We start from the raw sequence: 14,226 nt of genomic DNA, 5'->3' as shown, positions 1-14,226 counted from the left end.
TCCTGTTGTGGTAATTTGTAGTTATTTGCAGATCTTGGGAGATAGGAAAAATTTTCGCCAGGGGTCGGCAACCTTTTGTCGCTCGCGGGCCAAAATTAAGGTTGCAAGTCATTGGCGGGCCGCACATATTTTTAGAAAGTTGAAAAACCGAACGGATGGTACTTTTTATAATAAAAATCAAGCAGTGATACATCTCTCGATTAGTGTATAGATTTATTTCCTCATTGCATCTCATAAAATTCCATTTGAATATTTTGGCCGCCTTTGAACCTTTTACACTTAGCATCAACTTAATTGTTAATTATACATCTGTTAGGTTATAACATAATTTGGTCTAAAGAATATATTCGTCAAAACGAATGTTTTGTTACATTGTTTAGTGAAGCGTCGCGGGCCGGATTATAGCGCTCCGCGGGCCGTAGGTTGCCGACCCCTGATTTACGCCGAACTTCGAACTCTGTGAACCTTTTAAAAAGCGATAAGAAGCTTTTAAAACGATCCCAAGTTGACAAGAAATTCTGAATTCGGGAAAATTTAGGCGCACCCGTAGTATGTGTGTACCAAGATAGCGCACAACCTGATAGCCCTAACCTGGTACACATACTATGTTCAGGTTGTTCGCCATCTTGGTACACACACTACGCCAGACTCCAATTCAGGGCTGTTAAGTAAAGGTTTTCAGTTTATGATTTATTGAACAAGAGTCATTTTCCCAAAGCACAAACTTTTTTTTACATATTATAGTTATTCAAAATTATTCACTAAATTTCAAGTAACTTGTGAAATACAATATACGATTCGTATCTGGGACACAACCAGAATTTATAGAAAAGGGAGTTTAAAGTCAGAAATTTCTGGGAGTCTAAGCTAAAATTATTTTCAACCAGGAGTAGATTGTAATTTTCTCAGACTCTCAACCCTGCTCAAAACTATAAAACTCATGAATAACAACTTGGGCTAACAAATCTATCAATTCCAAGTGGAAGGAAATTTTGACTGCCAAACCAATTTTCATAACGAAAACTTCAGCGCGTACAATTTTTTTTAATTGTCTTGAGAGTCATTATTCGGTACTCCCGAAGTTTGTGAACCAAGATGGTGGACACCGGAACGTAGTATGTGTAACAGGTTAGGCAATAATTTCAGGTACAAATACTTGGCTAGTCCCCGAACTGGTAAGAGAACTAAATTAAGGAAAATTGTAATAAAATTATGGCCTAATCCTAACCTGGTACACATACCACGTTCCGGTGTCCACCATCTTGGTTCACATACTTCGGGAGTACACATTATTCAACATAATGATTCCTGAAATATTACTGTGACAAGATAATGCCGGCATTCATCCACAACCTGGCTGTGGAATTGCAAGTTGAAGAAGATTTTGACCAGCGGTTCAGCTACATCTCGGGGAAAACCGAATTTTAATAACAGAAACTTTGGCGTGCGCAAAAACCTCCTTAATTATCTATTAATCAACTTTACATCAGCAAAATTCTTGTTTTTGTTATAACTTTCAGTAAAAAAAACTGTCTCAGATTCCAGTTTCAAATTCTACAAAATTAAAACTTGTTTGGTGTGTGAATTCCATAACTTCGATGGCAACCAAAATCTCCGACAAAACTATAAACCCATTGTTCTGACAAAGCATTGTCGCATGAAACTTTTTGTTTGTCAAATTTTTAATTAAAGAATACACCACAGGCTATTGCGCCAAATTCCAGTTTCGCGGTGTTCAAAGCTGGATTTTGTCAAAATTTTTGTCTGACAAAAGCGTGAAATATTCCAGCCAAAGACGTTGCATTGTATTTGTACCCTGTTTTGGTTCAGTTTGTATGTATGTATGTTTATTCGTCTCGTAAAAGCAATATAAAAGAGTAAGTAATTATAAATACTGAAGACGGGATGTATGCACAAGACCATATTGGCCTAAAACACAGATGTGCGGCATACACCCCTTCTGATATATATAAATTATAATAGGGTAAATCAAATATGTACAATATGGTCCTTTATACAGGCAGTTGTGCGAGGAGGGTGGGTGGATGCGGTAACAGGGATATGGGTGGAGTGTACAAAACTGTTTGTACAAAGGAGTTTGTTAGACAAAACAACATCTATAAATAGAGTCACAGCACAACATGAAACACACTGCATATGAATATAGTAATAAAAAATTTTTTTTTAAAAAAAATTAAGAATTTGGATGAATGTACAACACCATTGAGTGATGATACCACATATTATAAAACGCGGGAATGGTCAAGTTTAAAAGGTGTGTTTGGTGTGTAGTTTTGTAGTGTGTAAATGTTTTGAACCCTAAAGTGTGGTATTGTGTTGGGAGCACTGATGTCAAACTTAATTGTCACAAACGATTTTCTCTAAAAATTCGAATTCATCTCAGGAAAGACAGAAATTTTTCTGCCCTTGCGCCGCCCAGCTTGTGTTACATACACCCTATATAAGGTGAGGTTTGAAATCTCAAGATCATGACATAAAATGGGTCGTCATATACTAATAAAAGAAAATATGATGATAAATTTAACAAGAGAGAAATGAGCAAAAAATATCGACATGCCGGTAACAAAAATATTTTGAGGAGAAAGCCATGCCTGACCAGCGATTGCGTGAACCATCCTACGATGGAGAGGAGTATGACAATATTGTCGGACATAACTATCTCAGAAAGATTACTGAAAAGTTCGGAAATGGCTATATCATGGAGAACCGAACTGTGATCCTTCTTCGCGAGTATTTTCTCGACAGTTAGCGCGTCATGCACCTGCGTGGATTAAAATGTTTGAATCACGAGTAAAAAAGGGTTTCTGACTTCTCATCGCCGTAGGTTGGTTCATGTAACTGGCCAGTTACGGTTCCCTCCACCATCAAGTTCATGCATCTGAAAACAATTAACTGGCCAACTAATCTCATACCCGACATGGAGTTGTATCCGGACGACAGGTCGCGGTTAACCATATGATTAAGACTTCCTATCGACTTTCCTATCCTCGAGGTAATTGTGAAAATCCTATCCTATGTATAGCCATATTATTTTTTTCTTTAGGCCAACACGTCGGTCGCCACCTTTAGAGCGGTCGATCGTAAAAGATTTTGAGGGAAATTCACAAATTCCCGAAATATTGTATTCAACCAGTATTCAGGCAATGACTGTTTTGTGTTCTATAAAAGAGGAGTACCATACCGTTTGTTCTTGACACATAGGCCTAAAAGATAAAACATGATAAAGTACATTATATTAGGTAATAAATACGATTGGCCATTCGCCGTTCCTTCTAATTATTTGTAAAAGACGATTTCATGATCGTCAGAAAAGGATTATTCAGGAAGGCTTGCCTACTGATTCATTTTTGTTTTGACGTCTGGTCGATCGCAAAACATTACGGAGATTTTGGACGATTTCAGTCGAAGACAGGTGGGCCACCCCTGCTGAAGGCGAACGTAAAGTGGCTGTCTCTTCGTAGATTGGTATCGATGATCTTAGGTTTGCATGTTATATCTCTTCGAGCTTCCTCTTCAATGCGACTATGCATTCTACCAATTGGTTTGTTATGACGAAATATTCGTATTTTCGCCTGTTGTTGCGTGATTGACCACAAAAATAAATATGACACTTCATCAAAAAACCGCGCACGTGGATCGGTTTTGAAGTGTCAGCTCAACGGCGGATGGGAAATCTTAGAATAATTTATGAGAGTCTTCAACATATATTTTGACGTCCGAACAACAATGATTGGGTTCGTCATCAGTCAACGGTTAAATTCAGAGACGTCGGGTATATTTTCCAACAATGAACTTTTGATAGGTTTTAAATTTTAATTAGCAATAAAAAAGAAAAATTGTTTACAAAAAGCGAATGAGTAAACGAAACTTGGTCGCCCGCTGGTTTTTTATGACGTATTAATTATACGCCTCGTCGCTCAAGGACCTCTTGACCCTATTGTTGCCATATCAACCTTCCGCGTTGTTTTGTTTAGTCTCACTAGTTTCTATTTAACGTTGGCGCTGCCGCTGATTTATGTCAGTCAGCGTTGCGCTAACGTGAATACTGGAACTCTGCCGACAGCGAGAAGCAAGTTTTTGGATCGTTTTATTTATATTCTTCATTTAGTTAAGGTAAGAATTTTGACATCATTTGATATTAGAACTATGTCTTGAAATATCATTTTTATGTGTAGCAGAGGAAAGCCAATAAAATGGCTTGTTAATCATATGGTGTATCACGACCAGTCATCTGGTTATCTTGTGATTAGATTTTAGTATTTTCATATCAATTGCGAAGTCCGTCAAATTGGAGACTGTTGTTTACCAACCCATGGGAATATTTAAACAGTTTTTGTTTGAGATGCATGGACTTGATCCAGGTACCAAAGTGTTGTGTACATGGGCGCATGTTTTGACCTCATTCTAGGTTATGTTCTGTATTAGTTTAGTTTAATCATGATGGCAATGTAAGACCTAAAATGCCCTGGCAGATTCGTGTCTGTTTTTGACAGTTGAATCTTTCTGCTCCTGGTGTATGTTACCGAACTAAAAGCCCCATTATAGAGTACCGGTATCTCATTGCACTTTTTTATTTTACTCATATTTACTTTGTCACAAGGTGAGATTCCCCATGTAGTACTTTTACGTCTTATGTTTGAAATCTCCTTTTGAGTTTTGTCAACTTTCGTGAATTTTCGTTCAGTTCGATTGTCATGTGTGTTGTGATTGTTTTTTACAATCGTGGTTCCAAATAAAGCAACTAGGGTTTATGAAAAAAACTGAATGTTCGAATTTTGAAAAATTTCTACTGGAAATATCACCCTACTGGGTGAAACATTTGCCAATTTGATTAAAGATCTCAAATATTTGTAGGTGGCTTCGTACAGACTGTGCAATTATCAGTTGGATCAGTTGTTGGGGCATCGTGCTGGAGGCGTAGTTCTTACCACTTCATGGCAGCTCCCGCCACGAACGAACCGCGGCAGCTCTTGCCATGGTTTTATAGCGCTATTCTGTATTCAGTATTAATATATTCACAATTAATGTGCCAGGTTTCAATTGATCATGTGGAATTATATCTACTCGAACCTTAACCCTGACCCCAAATCCATCAAAAGAAAAATGTTCCAACCCAATATTTGTCACCATAAGGGACAGCCCTGTCTTTACGGCCCACCTGCCATGGTTACGGCAGCAAATTTTACCTTCCATTGGTTTTCAATTTGCTGCCGCGGTAACGGCAGCTTGTCATTGGTTTGTGGCAGCTAAAAAGTCAGTCGCCATAGGTTTGGCTGTAGCGGCCATGGTATGGAAATACTGCCATGGTTTTGCGGCAGCTGCAGACGCCACAGAATATTTAAAACTGCACTTTTTGTGCTGAGCGCTAGGAATATGCCTGCTATCATACCCCTGTGTGGGTTTGCAGATTCAAATACGGTGGGTTTAATTATGTGTGAGAGCTATTGTAGGATGGTTTACATAACTGATGGCTATCCTCCACCATCAAGTCCACGCATAGAAACAAATATCAAATCTGGTTAATTCTTCCCGAAATATATTTGGAAATCCAGAAAAGAGATCCTGAACTCTCCTCCATATTTATGAAAAGAATTTTTGATTAGCTATTCTTATATCCGATATGGTAGCTGGCCGTGATTTGCCATACAATTAATCCCACCTTATTAGTTCCTCCCCCTCCCTCCCCAGGAATAAATATAAAAATCTTAGCCTATGTTCTCACTACAGACAAGAATGTCTGTAAATAAAAATGAGCTTGTGCGTGTTTTGGCTGTTAATATATCAGTGAGGGATACATCTTGGTTTTACATGAAAATACTATATTATGATCGTTGGTTTTGAAACAGTATTTCCATATTTCAGATATTACTGCCAGAATCAAGATGGGATGCTCATCATCAAAGGATGCAGTTCAAGCAATAACAGTTGAAGACGGAGTTGTTGTGAGTATTTCTCTGTTTTTTCACCCTGTCTAAGGCTTTAGGCAAGCACTTGTAAACTGGTAGGGGGTGCGATGTTTCCTGAACGGTTTGAAAATCTACTGTCGCCATGCATGCACAAAACGAATTTGAATCTTCGGAATGATTCAAAATTAATTGTAGTCAGTTTCTCAAAATCTAGAATGGCCACGTTCAAAATATCATAACTTCAGGTTTTCAAAGGGGGCGCCGGGACAATAGACGTTGATATCATTTGTTGCAGCTCGCAAACTGCAGTTCCTTTTCTGCTAAACCGAGTTTAGCGACATTTTTCCAGTATTTCAGAAAACACAGAAGGAGATGAGTCAAATTAGTTGACAATGCCTTTATTCCTTAGGCCCACATTTTGAAAACTTTAAAAAGCATAAAGTACTTATAAAAGAAAATTGAGGTTTTTTTTAAAACAGCAAATTTTTTTTTCGCTGTAAGTGCGCAGTTTTTTCACTGGTATTTTGGTGCCACACAAACAAAAAGTTTGGCTGCTGCTGCTTTATATGAAGTACTGCTCACCTCTATATGTTTTCAATGAACACAACCTAATTTGGAATATCCGTGGTTATCGAAGGTGAAAAATCTCGGGTTCAAATACCATGACCAGGGTTTGATGAATCGACCCAACTCTGATTCCAAAATACAGTAACTCATTACATATTAGTGGCCGCTTGTACGAGATCATTTGGTATTCCCATAGTCCAAAATTTTAATCCGCTTTTCCTTATTTTGGTTCTAATACGAGTTCGGGGACTGTCTGTGTTAGCCAAGTGAATATAACCCCCGCCCATGAGTTTCAGTCCATTTAAACAACTTGATGTAAAAGGTGCGAACAAAAATTAGTTACCTCCATATTGGTAGACATACTTTTGGATCGCCAGCACTTTTTGGAGTGAAAGGCATAATACTGTTATTTGAAATTTGACTCTTTTAATGGTTTTTGCTTGAATTTTCAAACCTTTTTTTTATCGCCATAGAAACCTGCCAGCGGTAAAGCACGAAAGATAAAAGTGAACGAAACAAAATCATCAAACATCAATGAAAACGATGCGATTCACATCACCATGAAAAGTTCATCAGCAAAAAGTAGAGACAGTGGGATTGATGAAATGGTATGACTTCTTCCTTTGCTATATAATGTAGGAATATGTTTAGAATACGCTCGCCACCGCACCTCTGACTACCCTGCGTAGGTTCGCTGGTTCGTATCACACACGGGTTAATTATGTGCGAGAGAATTGCTACTTGCCGCCCTATGTAAAGGAAACTCATATCTGAGGAAAGTTATGGGCACTCACTCAGAAGCAAAAGAGTCATATCTCTGAGCAAAGCTACATGTGAAGGCATTTGCTAGTGGCACCCAGATAACCCAAGTTTGAGAAGCCCTGGCCAGTTTCATGCATTCAAAATGAATTCCTGGTTAAATAAATCTACCTTCTCTGTCTTACAGGATTCTGACATTCAAGACGGCATCATAACCGAGACATCGGATCCCCACAGGGTTTCAGAAATAGAAAGAAACAACAGGCCAGAAACTCCAGGTAAGATGAAATTTCCATATTTATTCCAGGAAGAGAGGAAATCTGATAGGACGATAATCATATAAGAAACCACGATCTCTTATATAGCCGCAAAATCGAATCCAAAAACACGATAGCATGATAATTTGCCTAGGGGCCACTGGATGCCGCAAATTATGAAAATAATTTTTTTGAACACAAAACAAGTTGAAACATAAATGAACAAATTAGGACTAAATAAAAATAATTAACTGAAAATATTAAGAATTAATAATTAGTGAGTGTGCCGTCGAAAATCCGGTAATTTATATTAAATGTATTAATCTTAAATCATGCGTCATCATCAATGTATTAACTGGGCTAAGTGACACACTAACATTAGTAAGGCGAGGGCCACAAACTATCGTCCTGTGGGCCGCAATTGGCCCTCGGGCCATGAGTTTGAGACCCCTGATCTAAGTAAATTAGCAAAAATTTGAAATATGATGAGGACTATCTAAACAAGGATTTATGCACAGGAGGAAATAGGATTGTTTCTTTATCATTCATAGAATTCTTCTCTTTGTTTGTTTAAGTCAACACTGTTAAAGAGAGAGATAGCTGAATTATAGTGCAGCAATATATACTGGGATAGAATATTGGGTGCTCCTGAAGTAGGTGAACCACCGAAACATAATATGTGTACCAGGTTAGGGATAAGTCATAATTTCAGGTACAAATACTACGGGAGTCACTTGGCTAGTCCCCGAACTTGTAATAAAACTAAAATGAGGAAAATTGGAATAAAATTATGGCCTAACCCTAACCTGGTACACATACTTCGGTAGCACTGAATATTGTACTTGAGATTATAAATTCTAATCAAACTACATTAAGAATAGAAATGTGATGAGATATATTCCGGTTTCTTTAAAAACAATAATTTTATATATATCAGTGACTGAATATACAAAGCCTTGTTTAAAGGGAAAATGGATAGAAAAAGATAGAATTTACATATTTATCCCAAAGGAGAGGAAAGCCTATAAGGCAGATCAAATATATGGTGAACCACGGTCTCTCGTTCCAGTCCATGCCAGGTATGGGATTAGTTAGCCAGTTATTTGTTTCAGATGCATGGATTTCATATTGCAGTATTGCAAAACAGGCTAAAATATTTTCAATGAGCACGGACTATTTTGGTGAAAATATATAATGAAATTTTGGTACGCCCGTAGTATGTGTACCAGGTTAGGGTTGGGCCATAATTTCATCCCGATTTTCCTTATTTTAGTTCTATTACGAGTTCGTGGACTGTCTGTGTTAGCCAAGTGAATATACCTCCTGCCCATAGGCTTCCGTTCCTTTACACAATTTGATGTAAAGTAGGCGAACAAAATTAGTTGCCTCCATATTGGTTCACACACTCCACACACTTTAATATCCATAAGAACCTGCAGCCCTGTTTGAAACATCTTGTTTAAACCAGATCTAACCAGATTAAAGCAGTATAGACCGGCATGTCCTAGATTGACAGATAGAAGACTGAGAGAAATCATTGAAACATTAACGGGACAAGGAGATTGCTCATCAGGTTCATAATAATCAGAGTAGAATTGGCGTTTGTTCTTTATTAAGGGAGAGAGGAAAGCTGAAAGAAAGCTTATTGATATGGCGAAATCAAGGCAGTTGCTGAATAGATTAGAATAGGCTTTTATGCTTTATTGATGAAGGGGGGGATAACAGAAAAACTGGCCTAATGATATGGCTTATCAGAGTAAAATGAGCTTTTTTGCTTTGTTCAGTGGAGAGGAAAGTTGAAAAAACAACTCAAGCATATCTATGTAGGTGCGATGGCCTAATGGTAAAAACTTGAATATGTTGGTATCGCAGTTTAATATTTTAGCTCCAAAGTTATTACGTCACCCGAGTGCAATAAATTGGATACGCAAAGCCAAGCCGGAAAGGAAATGAGTTTATCAAAGTGACTCGAATCATTTGAATGGGACTTCGACCCAACATTGTTCATTACTGGACTTAATGGTGGAAAGAGTCGTAACTGGCCAACAGTTATGTTACCACCCTACAATAGCCAGGAGTCCAGTAATCCAACGAATATGTCTCCCACCCTAGATTTGGACCTGTTTTCTCCAACCTTTAAAGGCACGGTCCCCTTTCGGAGCCTGTTTATCATTCCAGTGGTATTTATAGTGCTATTTTGATTTGTATATTCTGAATGTATAAAGTAAAACGACTTATTTGCCAAGCATTGCAGCCTCCCCACCCAACGCTCTGTGGCCCTGTTGGACACCGCTGACTTAGAACAGTGCGCCAACCGTCAATTCATACAAGCATAGAATAGGATTCACACGTTTTCGAAATATGATAACCATGGCATAAGATTACAATCAATGATTATATGTTTCTCTGTTTTAGACCTGTCATTAGCCGGACATCAGTTCAGTAGCAACAGTGCATCTCGTGAACGATTGAGGTCAAAGGTTATCTTGGAAGAGCTTGAGTCACAAGGATTGATAAGTTGTAAGTATGATAATTGCGGGACATTACACACTCACTCAAAAGTAAAGAAAACTCATATCTGAGCAAAGTTAGAAGCGATCACCCAGGAATAAAACAAACTCATCTCTGAGCAAAGTTACGGGCACTTATTCAGAAGTAAATCAGACTTATATCTAAGCAAAGTTACGGGCACTCACTCAGAGGTGAAAGAGACGCATCTCTGAGCAAAGTTCGGGCACTCACTCAGAAGTAAAGGGGACTCATCTCTGAGCAGAGTTACTGGCACTCACTCAGAAGTAAAGGAGACTCATCTCTGAGCAAAGTTATGGGCACTCACTCAGAAGTAAAGGGGACTCATCTCTGAGCAGAGTTACTGGCACTCACTCAGAAGTAAAGGAGACTCATCTCTGAGCAAAGTTATGGGCACTGACTCATAAGTAAATCAGACTCATCTCTGAGCAAAGTTACAGGCACTCACTCAGAAGTAAATCAGACTCATCTATGAGCAAAGTTACAGGCACTCACTCAGAAGTAAATCAGACTCATCTATGAGCAAAGTTACAGGCACTCACTCAGAAGTAAATCAGACTCATCTATGAGCAAAATTACAGGCACTCACTCAGAAGTAAATCAGACTCATCTATGAGCAAAGTTATGTGCACTCACTCAGAAGTGAAGAAACTCATTTTTGATGAAAGATACGGGCACTCACTCGGAGGTAAAGGAGACTCATCTCTGTGTGAAGTTACATACAAATCACTAAAATACCAAGAACTACTGAAACGTAGAAATATGGTTGCACATTGAAAAACTATATAGAAATATTAAACAGATTACGTTTAATCAGAAATCACACCCAGATTTTTATCTTTCACTTGTAGCGGCAAAAGTTCAAACTGGTGGCGCAGCGTTTGAAGTGGGAGGTGGATCAGCTGTTGTCCTTGAACCATTATCCCGTCCGCCACTCCCACGACCCCCACCTCGACTTGAAAAATTGAAGCATGAGGGACATCAAACTCTAACAAAAGAAGAATTAGACTTAAAGCAAAAACAAGCTGAATTCAGAAGACAAGTACGTTTATAGAATTTGTTTTATGAGTTCAATTTTGTATAGGGGTTTGCCTTGACTTAAAATGGGATTGAAGAGTTGCAAGTTTGCTCAAAGCAAGGTCTTGAGCTCATAACCAAGTGGAAAGGGTACTGATAGAAACGTTGCATGTTTGCTGAAAGCAAGGTCTCGAGACCTCAATTAAAACTAGAAAAAGTGGTACTCCCGAAGTATGTGAACAAAGATGGCAGCCACCAGAACGTAGTAAGTGTACTAGGTTAGGATTAGGCCAAAATTTTATTTCAATTTCCCTTATTTTAGTTTTATTACGAGTTCGGCGACTAGCCAAGTGACTTCCGTAGTATTTGTACCTGAAATTATGTCCTAACCCTAACCTGGTACACATACTACGTTCTGGTGTCCGCCATCTTAGCCCACATACTTCGGGGGTGCCGAAAGAATAGTGATGGAAATGTTGCAAACGACCGCTGATGTGCTAAATAAAAGTTTAACCAAGTTGAATCAGTCAATATATTTGAAATTAATCTTCATAATATATTAAAGGTTTTTTTTAATCAAACACACAGAACAATTAGGAATATGAGATTTAGAAATATTTTCTGGTTTTAGAGTAATCATTTATTTGGATTTGCCTATCTATGGTTAGGAGATCCACTTTCTCACAGTTTTTTATGTAGTGCACAGTAAATATTAACGTTCATATTTACTTTTTTCCAGAAATCAATGCACAAACCTAAAAGACGTAGCAGACTCGCGTCGCAACTTGCAAAAGACAGAGAAATGGCGAATAACATGAATGTAAGTCTTGTTGCTAAGGAGTTTCATCTGATATAGGAGTTACATATTTATCCCGGGGGAGAGGAAAGTCAATAAGGCTTAACCATATGGCGAACAACGGCCTCTAATCCGGTTACCAGTCCAGGTCGGGTATTGGATTAGTTAGCCAGTTATTTGTGTTTTTGGAAGCATGGGCTTGATGGTGGAGGAAGCCGTAACCGGCCATCGGTTACGTGAAACACCCTACAGTAGCGAGGAGTCCTGTAATCCTCTCGCACATAACAATCCCCGCATGGGATTCGCACCTGCAAACCCACGCAGGGTAATCAGAGGTGCGGTGGCGAGCGTATTCCTAACGCTCTCTCTGACCGCTTGACATTGAAAAACTTACAGTACTGTCCAATTGATTACACCATGATCCATTACAGAATAGTTAAAATTCAATTAAGTATGGCAACAAAGAGTTAGTAAATCAGTGGGTCAGTTTCATAAACCCCAAGTTAAAAATTTATAAGGCTCAGTCTAAAAGTCTTCACAAATCGGCATGAAATTTCGTAATTGCTGACTGCAGCCTTATCATATACTTTCTGCCAAGCATTTGAACCTGCGATACGAAGCAAAATGCATGGACCGTTGATTTAATAGTTGATTTTAAACCCTGTATTTTTTTATTTAAGCATGAAGACAAATCAGTCGACCCTGAAGATGGTTCACCCTGGACCTTTGATGAAAGTGAAATTGACGACCCGTTCAAGACTCGACACGAGATTCCACATGAATAATTTTTTATCCTAATTTTTTTTGTTTTTTAACTTTTCATAGATAATTTATTTTATTGAGCAGAAATTTGATATCATTGGATTAAGTTTGACCATCCGTTGGTTCTCACTTATCATAAGATAGACTAGACAATTTCCCTGACAGTGTTGAATGTTTTCAAGGATGATTTCAACTGCTATCTACTGTCATTTCCAATACGAGAATAACCTATAGATTTATTTTAGAGTTTCAGTGATTGCATGCAATTTCTTTTTCATGTGTATTGTTTCTACTTTTATTAAGAGATCTTGCATTGAGCAAGCTCGCAACTTTTCTATCGGTACCATTTTCACTTTTTAGTTGAGGGTTCGGCACCTTGCTTTGAACAAACTTGGAACCCTTCTATCAGTACTTTTTCCACTGGGGGGTTCGGGACCTTGCTTTGAACAAACTTGCAACCCTTTTATTAGTACTCTTTCCACTTTTAGTTGTGGGTATGGGTCCTTTCAGTTGACACTCAGGCAAAATCTACTATGATACATCCAATAATTTTAGATTTCAAGCCTTTTTTCATGCATATTTGTTTTTAAATAATTCATTGCACTTCCTTGCACGTTATAGCCAGTGTTTTAGTTAAAAATTAATATTTTGTACAAATGCTTTAAGATTGTCAAACAGAAGATTTATGTTTTTATAATTCGTGTTAAATTGGAATAATTTATCTGTTTGTATATTGAGTGTGTCGTGGTTGGGGGAGGTAATAATCAGGAAGGAACGTGCCTGAGCTATCTTTGTCCATATGGGTCGTCCCAACAATTGGCGAACGTTTTGTCGGTTTTTGTCAGTTTTGAACTCCGGAAAAATGATACAAAAATGCGGTCAAACTATCGCAAACTTTGGGTAATTTTACGCTTATCTTTGAAAGAATTTGTTATAAATAAATAAACCAATTGTGTTCATTTTTTAATTATTTAAATACTATTGGATTCACCTAACTTTACTGTAGATTTTGATAGCATATGTCAACTTATATTTTAAATTTATTGCGATTTTTTTAAAAATAGAATATTGCAATAAACTTAAATTAATTCGGCGATGTCATTGTTTATCCCATCACGCGACATCGCTAATCCGATTAAGATCTGAAACTGTCATGACGTAATAAGCGTCTGCTTCCATAAATATACGACCGCGATAAATTTTTAGGCATAAAAGCGACGCTATAGAAACTATATTATCAGTATATTTTAATATCGACTTTATGGAGCTAACTTACTCGTTTGTAAAATAGTTCGCAAGAATCTGAGTTTGAAAAGAAAAAACTTTATATTGATACCGACTTATTCCTTATGCGCTGAGAAGTCGTGATACCGTTAAATTCTCTATAATAATTTTTAAAACTTATCAAACGCAACGTCACCCGAGGGTACTAGAAGACAAAAATATAGGTTCGCTATAAATAATATCAGAATTGCCACATTCGGGAAAATTCATGTAATAACAAAGTGTAGCAAATATTTAAAAAAGTATGGGTACAATAAACAAAGTTCGTCATTTTTGAATGGGCTATATCCATCATTAAGGATATGCCGTAATGAAAACGCAAAGCCAC

The 14,226-nt window shown here is 37.8% G+C and overlaps 1 protein-coding gene across 2 annotated transcripts; it reads left to right on the top strand.

Moving 5' to 3' along the window:
* The first annotated feature begins 3,978 nt into the window (after positions 1 to 3,978).
* Positions 3,979 to 13,345, top strand: LOC120345803 (uncharacterized). Of its 2 annotated transcripts, XM_039415352.2 has the most exons (9): positions 3,979 to 4,134; positions 5,884 to 5,963; positions 6,968 to 7,102; positions 7,441 to 7,531; positions 8,979 to 9,083; positions 9,926 to 10,030; positions 10,891 to 11,081; positions 11,796 to 11,876; positions 12,533 to 13,345. In XM_039415352.2, the coding sequence occupies exons 2-9, from the start codon at positions 5,904 to 5,906 to the stop codon at positions 12,635 to 12,637; spliced, it is 873 nt and encodes a 290-aa protein (XP_039271286.2). In that variant the 5' UTR covers positions 3,979 to 4,134; positions 5,884 to 5,903; the 3' UTR covers positions 12,638 to 13,345. The 2 variants fall into 2 exon arrangements, with proteins under 2 accessions (XP_039271286.2, XP_039271287.2); XM_039415353.2 differs by lacking the exon at positions 8,979 to 9,083.
* Positions 13,346 to 14,226: the final 881 nt, after the last annotated feature.

Source organism: Styela clava, chromosome 8 (genome assembly GCF_964204865.1).
Source record: "Styela clava chromosome 8, kaStyClav1.hap1.2, whole genome shotgun sequence".
Classification (NCBI taxonomy): domain Eukaryota; kingdom Metazoa; phylum Chordata; class Ascidiacea; order Stolidobranchia; family Styelidae; genus Styela; species Styela clava.
The sequence above is the reverse complement of the archived record's forward strand: the minus strand, read 5'-3'. Positions and strand labels throughout refer to the sequence as shown.

Coding starts and splice junctions, on each gene's coding strand:
- LOC120345803 (XM_039415352.2), top strand. CDS start 5,904: ATGGGATGCTCATCATCAAAGGATGCAGTTCAAGCAATAACAGTTGAA. Junction 5,964..6,967: donor CAGTTGAAGACGGAGTTGTT/GTGAGTATTTCT, acceptor TTATCGCCATAG/AAACCTGCCAGCGGTAAAGC. Junction 11,877..12,532: donor AAATGGCGAATAACATGAAT/GTAAGTCTTGTT, acceptor TTTTTATTTAAG/CATGAAGACAAATCAGTCGA.